The 19998-nt window shown below is 37.0% G+C and overlaps 2 protein-coding genes across 6 annotated transcripts; one reads left to right on the forward strand and one right to left on the reverse strand.

Annotated features, from left to right (window-relative positions):
* Window positions 1-417: 417 nt before the first annotated feature.
* LOC107718099 (polycomb complex protein BMI-1-B-like) lies at window positions 418-10843 on the reverse strand. Of its 5 annotated transcripts, none has more exons than XM_016525047.1 (10): window positions 10777-10843; window positions 3072-3203; window positions 2820-2916; window positions 2573-2628; window positions 2396-2443; window positions 2192-2300; window positions 1967-2009; window positions 1754-1852; window positions 1520-1600; window positions 418-1425 (listed from the first exon to the last, which is right to left on the reverse strand). In XM_016525047.1, exons 2-10 carry the CDS (start codon window positions 3187-3189, stop codon window positions 1105-1107), a joined length of 972 nt encoding a protein of 323 aa, XP_016380533.1. In that variant the 5' UTR covers window positions 3190-3203; window positions 10777-10843; the 3' UTR covers window positions 418-1104. The 5 variants fall into 5 exon arrangements, with proteins under 5 accessions (XP_016380533.1, XP_016380535.1, XP_016380531.1 ...); XM_016525049.1 differs by lacking the exon at window positions 10777-10843 and adding an exon at window positions 7666-7685; XM_016525045.1 differs by lacking the exon at window positions 10777-10843 and adding an exon at window positions 5790-6164.
* Window positions 10520-17819, forward strand: LOC107718098 (dnaJ homolog subfamily C member 1-like). Its single transcript, XM_016525044.1, has 13 exons — window positions 10520-10697; window positions 10746-10906; window positions 12016-12117; window positions 12250-12296; window positions 12812-12977; window positions 13582-13679; window positions 14421-14511; window positions 14598-14688; window positions 14831-14994; window positions 15074-15193; window positions 16790-16838; window positions 16952-17397; window positions 17516-17819. The coding sequence occupies exons 2-13, from the start codon at window positions 10754-10756 to the stop codon at window positions 17582-17584; spliced, it is 1596 nt and encodes a 531-aa protein (XP_016380530.1). The 5' UTR covers window positions 10520-10697; window positions 10746-10753; the 3' UTR covers window positions 17585-17819.
* The last annotated feature ends 2179 nt before the right edge of the window (window positions 17820-19998 follow it).

Below are 19998 nucleotides of genomic sequence, written 5' to 3' on the forward strand. Positions count from 1 at the left end.
TCTATAAGCTTGTATTTTTGTGATTTGCACCCACACGGTCACTATTTGTCGTTTGAACTATCGAGTCATAGGCCTAAGCCTATGGAATATTTATGGAATCATATCTACCGATCACAAAGACGGGTCAAAAATTACGAATGACCACACATTTCCGTTCAGTTCAAGAACGCATCGTACGGTTTTTCTAGAGGGAAATTTGCCCACATTAAAACATGCCGCAGTTTTTACCATTAACAATTATTTTAAATTATTTAGTCTGTACAGCTAAATTAAAATAAAATAAGGTATCAAACAGCTTCCTTTGAAATGAGAACCGAATTCATCCAAGGCCGAAGTAGGTTCTTGTCGCAGAATAGGCCCACATTGTAAACAAAGTAGCTACTGGTTTGTTTTATCAAGGCCACACAATGCATTTAGTAATAAAAAAGTAAAATGTTTATTTAGACAAATGTTTCATATTGTACAACAGTAAATGATACATTGGCTTTAACAAATAACCGCTTGAACAGAAAGGCAGAGCAAGAAAAAACATCTGAACTTAAGACTGTACGGAGTCTTCTATCCTCGCGTGATAACACATCGAGAAAAAAAACGACTTTTCAACTTATATGACGAGCATGTAGGTAGCAGATTTTTTTATTACACTTTCTGTGTTTATCAAAGACTATACTTACGCTGCATTTCTGCCCTTTGCAAATTTAGTTAGGTGTTACACATTTCACCCGAATAAAATCAATACAATCTGGATAATCAAACATTGCGCGTGCCGCCATGCGTTTTATTGAAGACTTCATGGACAAGGAAATGATTTATATACATTGATGTTCTAATCTAAAGGAACAAGACAAAGTTTATAAAAACACCTAGATACATTCTCCTTCTTGTTGAGTTCCCCTCCAGTACTCTTCACAATATTAGTTACGCCATAGTAATTAATACAAAATATAACACAAACAACGCTGTGTTACAAAGTTTTCACATGTGGTGACAAAACAAATATATTTAAAAATGATATAAAAAAATTGAAGAGGGGGTTTATAAAGAAAGCATCTACATCACAGCTCTGTTTGCATGGGTTTGATGGCTTTGGCATCCATAAGCAAATCACCCAAGAGAGTTGGAGCCATTATGAGAAGTTTTGCAGACTTTGCTGCTGAAAGGAGTTTGGCCATTGTGGCCCACTTTGGCAGAGACTCCGTTAACGGTGGAGAAGCTGGGATGTGAAGACTGGACAGGAGTGCTCGGGCTGGGCAGAGAGGAGGATGTGGATGGGGCGGCAGCAGCAGTCGGGCTGTTTGGTTTGCCACAGCTGGAATCGCTTTCTATATCAGGCCTTCTGCCACTGGTCATATCATCCCTTGGGCTGCTCAACTTCATTTTTTTGCAGCCAGGCCTAACTCTGTACTTCAACGGCAAGGGCCCGTTCTGAAAAATATCAACATGTTATTATCTCCGCAGTTGGACTAAAATGTAATAGCACAGTTTAATGTGTTAAATATATCAGATTTAATACTCCTACCCTTCTCCATGTGTAGATATAAGCAATATCCATAAGAGTATAATAATCTTTCAAAGGCTCGTCTTCATACAGAACTTCAATCTGAAAGAAAAACAGAATCTTATCTAAACAAGCTCATACTGACAAATTCTTCAAAAGTGCAAAATTTGTGCTTTTGCATTAAAAACATGGCAACAAGTAAGAGAAGTTTAGAGAACATTAAACCTTTTAGGAAGTGAATGTAAACAAGATTACCTGAAAGGTACACGGTATATCCATTTTACTTCTGAGAAATTTTCTGAGATGCATTATTGTCATAGCCGCTGGGCATTGTAAGTACCGCTTTACATTCACCTATAAAAAATTAGATAAGATTCAGTAAAAAATTCAGTAAGTAGTCCTATAACCCTCAAAACTGACTAAATGAGACATGTTCTAAAATATTTTATTTATTCAGAAATTGATTACCTCTTTTGTGGTTTCTTTTTCTTCTCCATCTTTACTGTCAAGCCTGATCATTTTAAGAGAAAAAAAAATGAATGCACTGTCTAACTACAAAACTATAAATGTCAAAGGTCTGCGCCTTTTACTAATGATTATTTACTAATGTCAATTTTATAAGCAACATGAAAGAGATCTCTGATGATAATGAAAATTACATTCCACAAGGACCGTATACTGAACAGAACCTACTTGTTCTGATCGAAAAACTCAATGGACAGACTGATGATCTCATCGTCTGCAATGATTCTCTTGTCTTCATCTGCAACTTCTCCTCGGTCCTCATTAGAACCATTAGTAGCTGAAGGACACAGAAACAATTACAACTTCAAGATAAAAAAAAAAACTAGACTGCTTATGAATTAAAATATCACAATGACCATCTTAAAATTTTACCATCAACTGGATGCTCCGCATAAAAATCCCTCCTTCGTTTCATCTCATCTGAGTAACAAAAGCACAATAAATACATCACTATATTGATTTAAGAAATGATTAGTAATAAGTTATATTGCAGTTCTGTAAAACATAAATACATAATTATTCAAATGAACACAAACTTTTTACACTTACTTTTGAACAGACCAGGCACCAGCTTGTACACAATGTCCTGAAGGGTCTTATCTGACCTGAAATATACAAACATTTTTGAGGGGTATACAAACTGTCCCTCCTTTTATTGAAGTACAGAAATGTAAAGCTTTAATGTATTTTCTGGATGAACAATCAACATGGATGTTTATTAAAATAATTTTAAAATTATGGTATCTGGAAAAAAAATTTCTTATTTAAATAGCCTACAACAATCCCCAGCTATTACCTGATATTGAGGAGAGGTTTTGTTTTATGAACTTGGACATCACAAATAGGACAATATTTGCTGGTCTCCAGATACCTCACAATGCACATTTTGCAGACTGTGAAAACAACAGACGACAAATTAATTACCTACATGCGACCAATTAAAATGCCATTTGAGGCTACTTAAAAAGACAGTCCCGTTTGCATGCCCAACAAAGAAACGCATTAAAGTTTAAAAACAATGAAATAAGAGAGATTATGACAGACTTACATGAATGCAAACATTCGACAATGGTGGTCGCATCAATAAAGTATCCTCCACATAAAACGCACATCAAATGAGGATTTAGCTCCGTTATCTTGATTCTTGTTGTTCGGTGCATTGTCATGTGAGTTCGCAGACCTGATAACCAAAAACGACACTCATTAATATTTACAGTCACAATTAATATCCTATAGGAAAAAAATTAATAACATCTTTGGTTAAACTCATTGGTATTCCAGGAGAGGGTCCACGCAAACGTTAAAATGGTTTTCTTTTATTTGCGGGGATGCGTACAGGTGAGAGTGAAAGCCAAATACCCACACGTATAGTTGCTATGACGACGGGCTGTAATTGGCATTGTGCCAGACTAAACGGAGCCTCATAGCCTACCTCAGATTCAGATGGTCCGGAGCATTACAAATGACCATAAATGCAACTAATTAGCGGTAAAACGCCACCACTTCCTCTCGACAACTGTGTTTTTCAAAAAGCATGCGGCTACTTGAACGTGGCTGCCATTTTGATACAGACAGCCAGCCCCGTGTCCGAGCGAGTTCGCTCGCATGAGGCTGCGACCTGTGCACCACCACACACTATTGTTTAAGAAGCAGTTGAGTACCATCACCTGTTAAACACGTCGTACAACCATAATTTCAGCACGCATCGCTTCCAGCGTCAAAGAGAAAACAACGTGTTCTTCCCTGCTTTGCCGATGCCTTCAATGAGGAACACGGTCAACGGAAGCGCGAGAGCTCGCATCCGTGATCCCGTTATCTCTCGACTGCGATATTGGTATGTGTGGGTAGTTTAACGTCAATTTTTCAAATATCAACATCCCGTAACTGCGAATGTTCAATTATAAACCGTTCTCAATGAAGAGCGTACGGAATTCAACGCATTAAATGCCGTCAAATAAAATTAAACTCTCTACACTTGACACAGGCCAACCTTTAAATAGTTGCACAGTAACTCAGAAAATATAGCCTATGCTTGCTATATAAAAGACATTGTACTGCAATAGTATAATACAAGAACTTAATAGCTTCTAATACCATTCAAAAAGTGCAGAACAACGCATTGCATTTGATAAATACAAAAATCAAAACACCTAGCCTATAAGACAGTATTTCTGTAGGCTACTTTTACTTCTTTATTAAGAAATGTCAACTGTCATTAAGGATTAAGTTACACTGAATTATTTTACATAAGTGAATTTGTTGATCAGTGGATTACAGAAACAAGCTGGCTCAGGATCCATCAAAGGCAAAAAAAAATAATACAGCTTTGGTTTGGAACTATATGGCTATAGCTGGCCTGGAAAGCCATTTCTCAAGCTTGACCAATAATGAAAACTAACAATACTCTATGTGGTTTAGTAATAATATTCAGATTACACTAGGATTCGTATCTGATAGCATATTGAACACTCTGGAAACGGAACTGTTGACTTTTCTGTGAAGAAGAGGTCTAGGACAAGGAAAGACTGCAGTTACAGTAAATCTGTCAGTTTAACATATAGATAAGAGTCATATCTTGATACTCGGGACTACTATGAAGTGTCTTCTTTTTATTTTCAGAAAGATGATTGCAAGCAAGCATTTTATGATTTGACTATGAAATAGGCCTACAGATATGCGGTGTGGAAAATATATATAGGCTATTAATATATAGGCCTATGTATAATAATAAATAAGTCAGTAATGCACGGCATGGTGGAAAGGTCAGATGGGAAAACAAAAGTAGGCTATAGGCTATATCTGCAGGTAACAGCTATATCGTTTAAATATGGAAGTATGATTTGGGCAATAGAGAACTAGGTTAACAACCGATGTTAGTCTACATTATCTAATTTATTTGATGGGGCTATCAACATTTTTTATTAACCATGAGCGGGGTGAGTCATTTAGTTAACGACTGCTTAATAATGGCATGTAGGCTATAGCCTATATCAGGCTAACGAAAAAAAAAAACATTTAAAAATCAAATCTTAGAATTAGGACTCTTGTCCTATTGTCCAAAAAAAAAAGGTTCGGTTCAGTCTGACGCGTGGTCACAAAGGATGCATAGAATCGAGACAATGTAGCCTACTATTATGTTTTAAAAGCCTAATACAAAACACACAAGCCAAGTTACATTCAGTGACAAATAAACAATTAGAGAACACGCTCGAAACATATTTAAAATAGGCTATAAGTTAACAGCCTCAAAACAATTTTCTGGTTTCGTGTGTTACAGCGAAGAGGGACCAAGCAAATACGCACATGAATTTAAGTTAATAAAATTAATCGACGACATTAAAACACGTTAAAGTTAATTTTTCCTAAATATACACTTTCCAGACTACTCAGTTCTATAAAATAAGAGATCTAATGTTTGATTTTCGAGCGTGAAGAAATGGTTGAAAGTGGTCACCCGTTAACACCTGCCCCAACGCGCCTGTTCTGCAGCGCGCGCCGACTTTTTGGGTTAAAAACAACACTTGAAGAGAGCATATATACTTCAGTTTTACAAAGACGACATACTCATTAACATGCATATTGTGTTAGCATATGTGACTGGTTACGTTTCATAAAAAAAATGTCACAAACTGAAATGAAATTCGCACGTAGCCTACGAGAAGCACTCATGTTACATTGTTACTCTCTTGTCTCCAAAGAGGGGGAAAAGAAAACAAAAGCAAAAAAGCTCGTAACTCCGCTCTCTTGTATATTCAAGCGTACATACCAAGTATATTTCCCGATGGTTTCTAAGCTTTGTTGTGGTAGACAATGAAACTTGAGAGTCGATCAGCAAAAAATGAATGCTACCGAAGCGGCCATCTTGGAATGAGCTGCAGACGCTGTCAATGGCTCTAACGTTCCACCGCCGTGCTCATTGTGGCCTTCTTGCGCAATTGCACATAGGTTAACGTAGCTCACTCTTCGCCGACACTTTCCGATTTGATTCACAGATAAATCCACAGATTCCGCTCATAGATGGTAAATTCCAGTGGCGTAGTTCTCCTGCACGGCGATCTGAAAACCTCAGTGCCTGATGGTTCAGTGCAAACTGACACAGTCCCCAAAATGGCTTAGTTCGACCGCCCCACTCCATCACGTGATCCCATTCCTTGCGGGTAGCCTGGGAATTAGTAGTGGGGTATGTCATCAATAGGGTACCCCTCTAACAGATGTCTTTGTCAAACCTCACCACCCACATCACCACTTGAAGAGGAAAATCCCAAGCCATGCAGTTTGGTGAATTTCAGCAAGCTGAATTTCTCTTTATTCTCACAAAAAAAAATCGCATGTAGTGCTAAATGCCCTTGTAGAACAAGTAGAAGGTTATTTTGAATAAGTCAAAATTAGGCTGCATTTAAAAATGGCATTATGCAAGTTAGGCAAGAGCAAGAGGAATCAATAGCCTAATCGCTCTAAATGCTTTCTCTATTTTTCAATTCACGCTGATTTTTATATTTTGCTCCCACGAAAGATTTACATTTTAATGGCCATGTTCTCGGGGATCCATGCATCTTCTGCTGAATATATGCTTAGAAAATATTTTACTTCACAGACCGTTATGGCTACGGCCTTTGTAGGCTAAGTTTAGCCTAGATAAACCAGTAAAGCAAAATTTCAAAAATAGTCTTACATTTTACATTCCTAACTTTTGGGTTTTAGTTAGACCCTATAGGCCTATACTTCGAATGTAAAATCATTGGACTTGATAAGTAACATACTGCACGTCATAAAGCAGTTGCTTTTATTTACACTCACTTTAGAGGAAAAGGTGGTGATTAGAAATTTTACTCTGAATGTATGGATATCTCAATAATTTGTTTCTAATGTCATGCCGTAAAAGAGGCAAATATGTATCCTTTACAGCAATATTTTGCCATAGGCCTATATACAATATGTAACATGTAGGCTACACTTAGGCTATAGAAGTCCCACTGAACTCGTGTCTCAAAAGAAACGAAAGGCGTTCTAAGCAAAGCCATGTTTTAGTAAATTACCGTTATGGCTACTTCATTTACCGGTCCCGACTTGACTGTTGGGTTTATACAGCTTTAGCCTACTTATTTTTTATTTTTCACTTTTGTGTTTACAAATTCCAGAGACCGTTCACAAACGTTTGCATTTACTTTGATAGCATTCCCATAGTGTAACAGGTCAAGTTACATATAATTTTAATTAGATTAAATAATCAGTGAAATGGTGAGCGCGTGTTAGTGCGTGCTCTCGCGTGCATGTGTGGTAGGTCTGTGTTGTTCTCTGTAGCGCTGGACTGTAGGCTATAGTCTCCCCGTTTAGGGCACTGCGTTCAGCTGCAAACCACACGCGCACTCTGCCTGCCATGACGTCAGCTGCTCTAATACAGGCACTTCAGCGAAAACAAAGAAGCTCAGCATGCTGGCGGAAACCTGAAGCACTTTAGCGTTAACCGTACCGGGTTCTGCAAAACGTTACAGCTTCTTCGGTTTCCACATACGTTTCACACATAATCTATCGCTAGAATAAAAAAATAAATCAGGCCAATATCTCCGCGCATCAGTCGAATTGGTCAAGGTACGCCAATTGTAATTTCAGCGACTTTGTCATTTTCTCACAAATATACCTACCTATTTCTTTATTCCGACTACAGATGTGACTCAAATGGCCGTATCTCAGTACAGGGTGTTAATGCAGCACGGAATCTTGAGCAACAACTCGTGAGAGAGATAGCCTAAAGCCCTCCTCTTGCAAAAACTGTAAAGTTATTGACAACTCCATAGCGTCTATATGCATCATGGAAAACTATTCCAATATTAAATAAATTTGTGAAGAACAAATGCTTTGCACGGTTCCTTGCGTGATTAAGCAGGAAATGTTGACCCGAATTTTATTTACGAATCAATAGGCTATATTACCATTTTAAAACGCGGGCTCTTTTATCTGGTCATTAATTGTTCGATCTTTCTAAAAAGCTTATGAAGACGATTAAAAGCGATTATAATAAATCGTAAAATAAAATATATAAATGGCAAATAAAACGAGAAGATCTCTCCAAAATGACCATGCTCGGTGATTCGTTTCCTCTTTTGTCTATTGGCTTAAACTTTAGCCTAATGCCTCTATTGATTATTGATTGTTTACAGATCCCACAAAATTGATTTGTGGACTGAATGGGAGCTGGAGGTCAGGACTTACAGATAAAACCGCTTTGAGTTTGTATTTATGTCTTTGATGGTCTAAATCGAATGATGACGATTTCATGAATGGACATGAATATTGTTCCATTATGATATTAAGCTAAGCACACGAATGAAACAATGGGCAGACAAAAAAGGTCAGATATCAGTATATGTTAATATTACTGGTTTAATAATTCATAGAAATTTAACTTGAAATGTATTGCCGGGTATGTCAAAGTCAATGAGCTTGTTTGCATTTTTTCCCTTGTATATAAACCACCTCTCCGCGTACCGCTCACTAGTCAATTTTTTCAGTGCTAAGACATTAATGAATTATTTTTATTTATCTGAATGACGTGTGCCTTATCCTATCAGCTCAACATGTATTTAAGTACTCTGCTCTTAAATAATAAAATTTCCGTTGTTTTTTGATACTGCCATTCTGTTTAGAAAGAAAAAAAAATCAAATATAATTGATCAGATTTGTTACATGGGATTGACTAAATGGCGAGGAAAAATGTTCCCAGGGCAATTAAAACATATATTATAATATATATGATATATGTTATAAAAATATATATTTTTTTATATTTATGTATCAATCTGTAGGCCTAATTGTTAACAGATCGCCAAAATTAACCACAATGGGCTATGGCCAGTAATCTAGAGAAAATATATATTTTTATTTCCTATTTATTTAGAAACGATAATTATATGGCTTTTGCGCTTTATTGATTTATTGAGCATTTTAGGAAGACTAGGCGGTGGTTGCCATGCTTAGATTAATATAGACTTTTTTGTAGGCTATGCCTACATTGCAGCAATATTCCTAGACATAATTACTGTATCAAGTGCTTAAACCTCAAGCTGTTATTCTTTGTTTTAATTGCTGCACAGTTAACAAAATGAAAGCCCATGCAGCAGCACTTTCTTCGTCACATCTTGCGTCCCTAAAGTTTGTCTGTGTCAAATCAAGGACAAGAGTTTAACAAACAAAGAAAATGGCTAAATGAACGATTTTCCATTAAAAGACAATGGGGATGCAAACTTTGTTTCAGAATTCCGTTGTTAAGGCCAACCCGTTGACATGGATTTCACCAAACCCAACGACGCCCTCATGAGTTTCTCAAATACAGAAGTGTAAATGGGATTCTTCTACTAATTTGTCTTTTTGAAAGTTTTCTCAAAAGAATGTCACAGAATTAAACATGCATAATTAAGCATGTTTGCATATGTCCTAAAATGCAACTTCGCTGACAACCAAATCAAACCTATAAAACAATTAGGTTAACCTCCGTTAATAATAATAATAATAATAATAATAATAATAATAATTATTATTATTATTATTAAGATATTTTTTCCAAGACTTTATTTATTGTAGGCCTAGGTCATATGTAGGCTATGTGACCACCGCAAATGGCTGATACAATTAAATCTACTTAGATATTTAATTATGATTATCTCGTAGGCCTGCATTTTAATAGTAGATTTGGTTTAGTTCTCCCTCTTTTAAAGATATGAAGTAGGCTGACTGTGAGCTTTCTCTATCTAGCTATACCTTAACTAACATCTCAGATGTTTTGACTGTCTGATCTTTTAATATTTTCACTCATATATTTTCTTTGTCACAAAAACAAACTTTGTCGAGAAAAACCCATTAGGCGCTATTGTGTATTGAATCATGCTTAATGTTTAGCCACCACTGGATTGTTCATACGAATATAGGCCTATTGCTGCCAGACAGTTTTATTCAAATGGACTTTTATCTGAACTTCATGGAACATGCCGTTGTTTCCGAAAAGAATCGGGACTAATGTAGCCCTGGTTATGTGACCATCTCTTTAGACTGCAACAGATTACAGAGACGGCCGATGAATGGTTGAAAATGTTTAAATGGAATGTCAATGTAGCAAAATTGACGAAAGATGAAAAGGAGATTATTAGGCTATTAATAGGAAGAGAACAACAACGCTACATGACAGGAATCATTTTTAGCTCTCTCCAATCAAATTAGTTTTTCTTTTAGCTTTCATCACTTCTTTTATAATTAGAGATTAAACACAGAAAAAGACAATAGATAATGTCATTACAGATGTGGAAAATGGCTGTAACGAGGCCAAATTATATTAATTTGAGAAAAATGTTACGCATCTACCAGTACACGTAATGCTCACTTGATTTATAGTATTATTAAATATAATCGATACCGCTAAAACCGAGGTGCCAGGAGTCCTGGAAGTCTCCTGCTGAAGGGTGTACACACGACGCACCAGCATTACTGAAGCTTTCATGCTTATTGGCTCGTGCTGTGGCGGCTGCATGTGAAACGTGTGTAACGTTACGTAGAGCAGGCTGAGCTCAAGCAATGGGCCCGTTTGAGCCAAAGGACGGGAAGTTACGCTAAAGTGGCCTCAAAACCAAGATTGTCCGTATGGGCAGTAGGTAGTAAACCTTCTCAAACATATATATATATATATATATATATATATATATAAAAAACTTTCAGACCCTTTATATATATAAACTTTCAGCAATGGCTTTGCCCGAGATCCTTACGTTAGTGTTGTTTTCCGTGCTGGCCGTTATTCAGCCCCTGCCAACATTAGCATGGGACGCAGACTTGGAGCTTTTCGACCTAGTGGAGGAAATCCCACAAACCTTCTATGAGTTCCTGTCGGTTAATCAGGTAAGACCAATTTGATGTACTTCGCAAATTTTCACGCGCGCCTTTAACTCTGGCCATTCAAACGGTGTCGGTAAATGTGATATGTATTTAACTTTAACATATAGCAGCGCTGACTTAGATTTATCGTAGGTTCGCCTCCAGTGCGTTCGTTTACAGGATTGCATTCGTATCAAAGCAACTCGATTCGTTAGCTGAATATCTTTCTTCAGCCCCACTATTATGTCTCCCGACTCAGGGAAGCGGTAAACGGACTCTGCCTGCTACAGAACCTGGACGGCGGTGGCCATTGACAAAGAAACCTCCCGGCTGTGGGCCTGTACAACACAACACAACATGTCGTGTCATTACTTGGCTCATAACAGATGTCTTCTCGTTCTGCTGTATTTTCGCCATTCGGTTGCTAAGTGATATTTGATTAATCGAAGAACTCGTGCTTTTATCAGCATAACCGCTGTTAGTAAAAAAACCTGGCATTTGGTTTTACTTCCTAAAGCGTCGACCGTGATTCAGGCATATGGGCATATACCTTAAAGAAGATTCAGGTATATAACTTGCAGAAATTTGCTGTCAATGCATTTCAGAAGAAAACTGGCATTTGGTTTTACTTCCTAAAGCGTCGACCGTGATTCAGGCATATACCTTAAAGAAGATTCAGGTATATAACTTGCAGAAATTTGCTGTCAATGCATTTCAGAAGAAATGCTAATTCTGTGCTAAAAAGATTGTAGCTCTGTTTTGGAACATGCTAACTAGTATCCAGCAAGGTCTCAGATGGTTGTTAGCTAGTCCAGGCTGGTAAACCAGCTACTGTGCTCCAGAAGCCAGCTTAACCACAGTGGTATGATCTGCTGGTATCTGGTTTGTTGCTAAAGCAAAATGGTCTCCCAGTTACAGCTGCCAATATGTTTATTGTAAGCTTTTATTGCTAACTGTTATTTGATTTTGCCTGAAATGCCACAGGCAGTCCGATCATACAGTCTTTGCTACAAAAACATTGTTATTTTTAAACATACTGCAGGGTAGTCTCAGAATATACGCATTCCTGACATTCTGTCAGTATTGGCAGTAAGTGTTTATGATGTTTATGTTCTTGATTCTGTTTCTAACAGGATGCATCCTCATCTGAGATCAGGAAGGCATATAGAAAGCTCTCTCTTACATTACACCCCGATAAAAACAAAGATGAAAATGCAGAAAACCAATTTCGACAGGTAGGTGTTTTGTTAAGCTTTAATGAAAGTTCTCTTTGGCTTAATGTAGATCATGTTAATTGTTGCTTCTATACCTTACTCTGGAATTCTGTGTATTACAATTGAAATATCTTCTCTGTCATCTCTTACTAGTTAGTTGCCATCTACGAAGTCCTCAAGGATGAGGAAAGAAGACAAAGGTGAGGTGTTCTCATGATTAGCTTGTGGACTTTTTTTTATTTTATTAATCCTAGACCAGCTGTTTTCAACCTTTTTGACTTGAAAGCATACCGTTGTCCAACACAATATTTGAAGATATTTCATCTGATATTTCTGCTGTAATTTTCACATAATTTAAGATACATTTTTTTTAAATAAAAAAAATTGTTATTGGGATTTGTTGTATGTATTATTATCATTATTTATCATTTTAAGGTTAGTTTTTCAATACAAGTAATTTGAAGTCGTCCTGTGGCATCCTTGAATGTTGCTGAGGCCTCCTGGTTAAGCACCACTATCCTAGTATAGCAGTGAAAAGTGCTCCTAGAGGTTCTTAAATAGGGATGAAATAGGAGCTTTAATAATTGATTGACATTATGCCATTGAGTAAGATCCCTAACCACTGTTTGTACCAGTGGGGTACAGACTAGGGTCTATGAACTGTCTATTACAATTGCTAAAGCCTTTCAACAATAGTTTCTTACTACATTCACAGATATGATGACATCCTGGTTAATGGGCTGCCGGACTGGAGGCAGCCTGTCTTCTACTATCGACGCGTTAGGAAGATGAGTAATGGAGAGTTGGGCTTCCTCCTTTTCCTCATTCTGACAGTGGGTCACTACGCAGTTATATGGTCCATCTACCTTGAGAAGCAGTTGGTAAGTGTTGAATTGTTGTATAGCACAGTTGTTGTCTTGTAATGCCAGCCTCTGTATAGTCTCACCTAGCCAGACCTTCAGACTGACGGCAGAAGGTCTGGATCCCATAGAAACCTTCACTGGCCAAGAGGACATCTGACCAACAAGTAGAGTAGCCACAGTTTGTATGGTTTAGCTGCGATGTCCCTACAATAACAGACTGGCATGCAAATAATTCAAGAACTTTGTGTAGGTTTACTGCAACAACGGTGCTGCGAATTCCCCATAATTTTTAAAGTCCAGCATTTAGTTGATCCTGATGAGCGCTCATTGTCAAAGTTATAAACATGACGGCTTTCTTCTTCCATAAGGGGGTTTGGCATCACAACAGCTTTGTTTCCAGCCATACTGTTAAAGAACACGACACACGTCTCCTGGAAATCCTGTAGAATTCAACTAATTAGATGACGACTTTGAAAATCCCAAAGTGTTTCCCATTTTGTGTGCCATATGCATTAGACGTTCAGCCAGCGGTCCATGGGGGTGACGTCTGAGGCTGAGACTAGCTTCTGTAATACTAAATGTACTTTCCCAGTGATAATTGCTATGTCTTAATTCTTCCCAGGATGAACTTCTGAGCAGAAAGAAGAGAGAGAAGAAAAAGAAGCAAAGCAGTAAGATGACAGATGAGATTAAGTCCTTGGCACAGGACAAAAATGAGAGGTAATCTAATAACCAGGGTTTCTGTGGGACTTAGTCTAAATTCACCCTTTCATAAATTAAGGCCTTAAAATAGAGAAATATATTCTTTTATTTTTTTTTGCATGCACTGCTAAAAAATAAATATTAAACTCTGTTTACTTATTTTCCAATACAAATATATAGATATCAATATGTGTTTAGTTGAGATGCAAAATAAAGATATGAAAACCTGTTTTCTCTTGAAATGAAATTGTTTAATGATAAACTCACTTAATTTTAATAAATTTCTCAGAAAACACAACTACTTATCTGATGTCGTTTTACTTGTCCAGTAAGTGTATCTTGATTTAAGAATCTTTTGTACTGGAAAAACCAGACAAAAATACTGAGAAAGAACATACATTTTTTGTAGGTACAGTAAAATTTATGGGTGTTAACAAGCTGTTTATTATTAACATTATTAAGCTTTGTTTGTTTTTGCAAAATGAATGGAAAAGTAATGGAGATCTGTTGAAACTTGCAAGTGTTATTAGTAGAACTCACTGTGTGCCCCCTAGACATTTACATTTTGAGAACATATTGTTGACTTCAGTTTATTCCTTAAATTTTCTTGACTTGGTCTTTAAAAAGCTTCTGCATAAAACCTGCAAAAACCATGAATAACACTAGATGATTTTTTTGTAAAAAAAAAAAAGAAGAAGAAAAAAAGAAATGTTGACACTAGTTCCCAGACCTATAAATCATTTCTTGCTTTTTTTGTAGATCTGACAGGCCACACTGGCATGACATTTTGCCTCTCAAATTAAGCATCTGGTTGTACTATTCAGTGAAGTCTCTCCCTCATATCATACAGGTACTGTTCCACCAGATTTTATGATTTGAGATGCGTTTTCACTCCAAGGCTACAGCTGTAGCCATGACCATATGTTGTATTTTTAGGATGTGAAGCAGTATTATAAAGATTATAAGGAAATGAAAGTAAAAGAGGAGGAGGAGGCAGAGGCTCTGGCAGAACAGGAAATGCAGCAGAGTAAGATCATGATCACACACTGTTATACGTTACACTCTGACCTCTGCACATATATTGTGTTTGAGTTGTGTTCATATTATTGTGATTGAGTTGTGACTGTGATACTCAATAATACGTGCTGCTGACTGATTTTGCTCTGCAGAAGAAAAACGGCCCAAGGTGAAGAAACCTAAAGTGGAGTTTCCAGTCTATGAACCCAATACAAATGCAGCTTTTGTGCCAGTGTATGATCAGGGAACGTCTATTGAAGATATTGAGGATCAAATGGATTACTGGTTAGAAGACAAAAAACAGCAGAAGACGAAAGTAGGTTTTTGTCTCTGTTCAAAGGACCTTGATTTAAACTGAAAGTATTGCATTAACCAATGGCTGGTGATGATCGTAGACTCAAGAGTGGACGGAGGAGGATCTCAGCCAGCTTTCCCGCTGCATGGCCAAGTTTCCTGGTGGAACGCCGGGCCGGTGGGAGAAGATTGCTCACGAGTTAGGCAGATCAGTGACTGAGGTAAATCTGTAATTAGTTCAGTTATGACTAGTGCTCGACCCATAGCAGCTATAATGCTGATGAATATATCAAACTTATGTAATGATGGAAATTGCATGATTTAATTTATAAAGTGTATTACTTTTTTAACATCTAATCATATCATTTTTTTACTTTTTTAACATTTAATCATACATACATATAAAACCATTCAAAATTTTGGGTTCTGAAATTAATACTTCTAAGCAGCAAGAGCACATTAAATTGATCAAAAGTGACAAGTGATTTATAATGTTAATAAGATTTTTATTTAACATACATGCTGTTCTTTTGAACTTTCTCTTCATCAAAGAATCCTGAAAAATAGGTATCACGGTTTCCACAAAAACTAAGCAGCACAATTGACCTATCGGTAAGCCCCTCCCCTCGAACGCAGATGAGCCAATGGCAGTTAAGCATCAGTTGGAACTTGGACATCTTTAGGTTCCAGGGCCATAGAGAAACATGGGAAGATCCGAAGCTCCCATCGGTTTGATGGTGTTTTTGCTACAAAAATGGTAAAACGAAGTGCCTGGGGTACTTGTAACACTCATTCCAGGTATGCTGACTGAGAGGATGGTGCCACTTCTGTGGCAGACTAGTGCATGATTGTACATCTGTGGTACGCAGCAGGTTCACATGGTGTATTAATCCAGTGATGTGGGCACAGTAACCTGGTTCCCTAAGGATTCTACCCCAATCCCAATGAAGATGAAAATTTTAATTTTCTGGTTGTCATACTCTCATTACGTTACATTTAAAGTTAGTGAGTCCATGCTAACATACAAACCTAAATAGCTAACTGTTCTCAAGTCATGTACATAAATGAAGGTCTACATTTCAGTGCCTCTTCATATTAAACTGGTTAAATGTAAATGAATTTAATCTTACCCAGCGGTACATGAACAGTGTTGATCCTGGATGTTGTCATCTGCGATCGTGACGACCGTAACATGAGGCTTCTCCCACTTACATTGTGATCTGTAAACCCTCGTTTCCAAATTAATCTTGTTACCCACCAGATTTATTTTAAAATCTTTTATATATCCCTCCATGCCATATTTAAGTCCCTCTTGAATGCTCCTCGACGAGAGATGGTCCTTCTGTGTGCAAAACTGATCAAAAACATCTTGGGACAAGGTTTTCACACAGACAGCTGTCATTGTAAGACAGTTAGCAACTCCGTTTGTTTGTCCGAGTCAGCAACAGTAACTAAGGGGGGACGGGACTTACCGATGGGTCAATTGTTTTCAACATTGTCAATAAGCAAATTAGAATGATTTCTGAAGGTTCACGTCACTGAAGAAAGTCTGCTGAAAATTCAGCTTTGCCATCACAGGAATAAATTATGTTGTAAAATATATTAAAAAGAAAACAGTCATTTTAAATTGTAATACTTGTGAATTGTAATATTTCACAATATTACTGCTTTTGCTATATTTTTTATTAAATAAATGCAGGCTTGGTGAGAATAAGAGACTTCTTTCAAAAACATGTTTAAAAAAATGTAGGTAGATGTGTGTTAACCACTAATCAAAAATGGTTTTGGTATAAACTTTTTTTTTTTTCCCTACACAGGTGACAACAAAGGTAAAGCAAGTCAAAGACTGTGTCACCAATACATCAGGTACATATTTTGAATAAAATTTCACCTACCATGTACGATTTTCCCCTACTGAGATATACTAAGCATGTCTGTCAGAACACTTATGTCTATCTCTTCTCTGTTTCTATTTCTAGGGTTGGTGAAGCTTTCTGAGCTGAAGGGTGCTGCAGTGATGGGAAAGAGTTCCAGAGCCGTCACAGTGCCAGACAGTCTGATGACCCAGCGAGAGGAGCCCTTAGAGCAGCAGCTGGAGGATTCAGCAGAGCCTGCTGGGGCAGAGGACTCTGAGAGCAAAGCGCTCAGAAGACGGACAAAAAAGTCTGCAGCCGGGAGCGCTGGAACCGGAGAAGCGGAGGAGAGGATGAAAGGACGCAGACAAAGAGACTTCGACCCCACAGCTGTAGATGACGACAGTGAAGATGAGAAGAAACCATCAGCCTCCAAAGAAAAACCCAGTTCTGCTGAAGATGTCTGGACACAGAACCAGCAGAAGCTCTTGGAGCTGGCCTTACAGCAATACCCACGTGGCACCACTGAACGCTGGGACAAGATTGCTAAGGTGGTGCCTGGAAAAACCAAGGTGAGCATCAACTTTCTCACCCACAGTCATTGGAAAATTTATTTGAACTGACATTTAGCTGCATATAAAAGCTGGATTTCATGTTAGTTAATGAGTTGATTCTCTTTAACCTATTTAGGAGGAGTGCATGTCCCGTTATAAACTACTGGCGGAGCTGATTCAGAAACGGAAGCAGGCCAAGAGCTGACTCCTGGTCTTCAGTATTTCACCGTACCTCTCACCTGCTTGTTATGTGCCTTAATGCAACCCTACGTCCTTTTGTCAGACTTTGTGCCACGTTCACCAGAGCCTGAATCGTCAGCATTTAATCATTGGAGAGATCCCAACCGCACATTTAAATAAGGTTTTATTTATTTTAAAATCTGTTTCAGATTGTAGACTTGTTCTTTTTTGTTTCTATATGCAACCAGACAGTCTGAGAAGCAGAAGGTTCATTTTAATGTTTTTTTCCCCAATTCTGAAACATTGTTTTTCGGAAGCACAGTGTGTTGTGCTGTAATCTGTTTTGGTCATATGTTATAACATAAAGTATTTGCATGCAACATGTAATGTGTCATAGTTTCTCTTGGTCATTACTGTGCTTCAGCACATATTGGCTCATACATTTTGAAGAACATGACACTGTCATCCTCATATGTTCCATTCTGTAGATTTAGATTAAACCAAGTGATTTTCAAAGATGTTTACACAATGTTGTGCTTCCTGTATGCAGTAAAACAATTTTGATATGCATTTTATTTAGTTCTTGCTATAGGTGCAATTTGCGAGATTTTCTTTTGAAATTATTACCCTTATTATCAACATACACCAAATGACATTTGATGGTTTTGAATCTGACTTTCTCAAACAACTACAGATAAGTGGAATTACTTTGTCTATAATGTAAACTGATAAAAGTATTAAAGTTTCACCAAATTTCAAGTTCATTTTATTTGCGGCTTAATATTTCTAAGGGCTATTTCCATAATGCATTGTTTCAGAGTCTAAGGCTTAAGTGGAGTAGGAAGATGAGGCCAGAGAATGGATGAAAAAATTAACCCCATTACGAAAGGGAAAGAGGTACATGCTTTAATTATTATATTAGTTCTTAGTTCTTATATTAGTTTTCAGAGGTTTTTAAATAAAATCTAAAATTGTCAAATACTGCAATTAAAAACGCAATTTCAATAGTTGCATTTTCATGTTATTTCAGTGATAATGACATGTAGAGTTTATTTTTTTTTTTAAAAACACTTTCCAGCCTGTTGAGGACAGTTTGATTTATTATCAGGACACAATATGAAAAGAAGTTTGGTCTCTCAGCCCTCATGTGACTGAGAGGAAATGCATCTACTTCACACCAGCCATTAACTGTTTTGTTTTGTTGGCACCGGTTTACCAACCTGACAGGACAGATTTTCAACTCCGTTCAAACCTCTTAATGTCACAAACACATGGCTTCCATTCACACAGATCTGGTATTGGTCTATAACTGATTTAAGACCTGAGTGTTGATGTCATTAATGGAAGTTTCATATTTAGTCAAATTAAACGCTTACTTTAATGTGGTGATAATCTACAGGGAACTACATGGAATACTTAGAAGTAAAGTAAACAGGAGAAAGAGGGGCATTTAAATCAATAAAACATGGTGTTATTCATAATTTTTAATCTACTTCAGATATTACAGTGTGCTGTTTACCTTGGAATGGTGGTACAAAGCCTATAGGAAAATATCGTCAATGTCTTTAACCCTATAAAGCCTACTGTATCATATTTGATACGTTAATTTCTAATGCCTCTAAACTTTGCTGGAAAAAAAAAAGCTACTCAATACAACATTCTGCCCTGTGACTGATAGTTTTTAGCAAGTAAAAAACATTTAACTATAATTCTAAAAACACCCCCTCCTGGTCATAATACATAGGCTATATCTTTTTGTTGTGAAATCTTTACTGATTATTATAAAATAAACGTAAGAATAACTATATTGCTAGTTATAATAAAGATGTCATTGATTTACATTACAAACAATCAGAATTTCATCTTACTTTTTGGCCATATAACAACAACTGAACCAAATTATTTCTGTTTGGGCCTCTGAATATGTACTATATGTGTTTTTTTTTTAGCCATAAAAGCCTGATGCATCAAGTACGATACATAATCTTTGTCACAGAGCCAACAATATTCAGTATACAATGCCAGTTTTATCACAAGGAACCAAGCTAGAGCACAGGTGAAATGTAGAAAAGATAAAGAATATGTATTTAATAAATATCCTGAACAGTTTTTATCAATATTTGTTTACCATTAGACGAGATCAAAATGCGTTTTGAACTGTACCCAGCGCTGATGTAATGACGTCACCGACTAACGGTAACGTAGTGTATATTTAGGTTAAATTAAAAAAAGTCTATTTCCAATCACCCATTGAAAAATTACCAGCAAAACTTTTACAGAACTGTCAAAGCCTCTCATCTACACATAAATATGTTATTAAAATCCCAAACTTTCATAAAGAGCTCAGTCTATGGAGTTAGGATACCTCCTCTGAAAACGGTTAAGATGCTAACGGACTTGTTCGAAGACACTAACCATTTCTATGAAGTAAATTCAACA

Source organism: Sinocyclocheilus rhinocerous, unplaced genomic scaffold (assembly GCF_001515625.1).
Source record: "Sinocyclocheilus rhinocerous isolate Xijiao unplaced genomic scaffold, SAMN03320098_v1.1 scaffold480, whole genome shotgun sequence".
Classification (NCBI taxonomy): Eukaryota; Metazoa; Chordata; class Actinopteri; order Cypriniformes; family Cyprinidae; genus Sinocyclocheilus; species Sinocyclocheilus rhinocerous.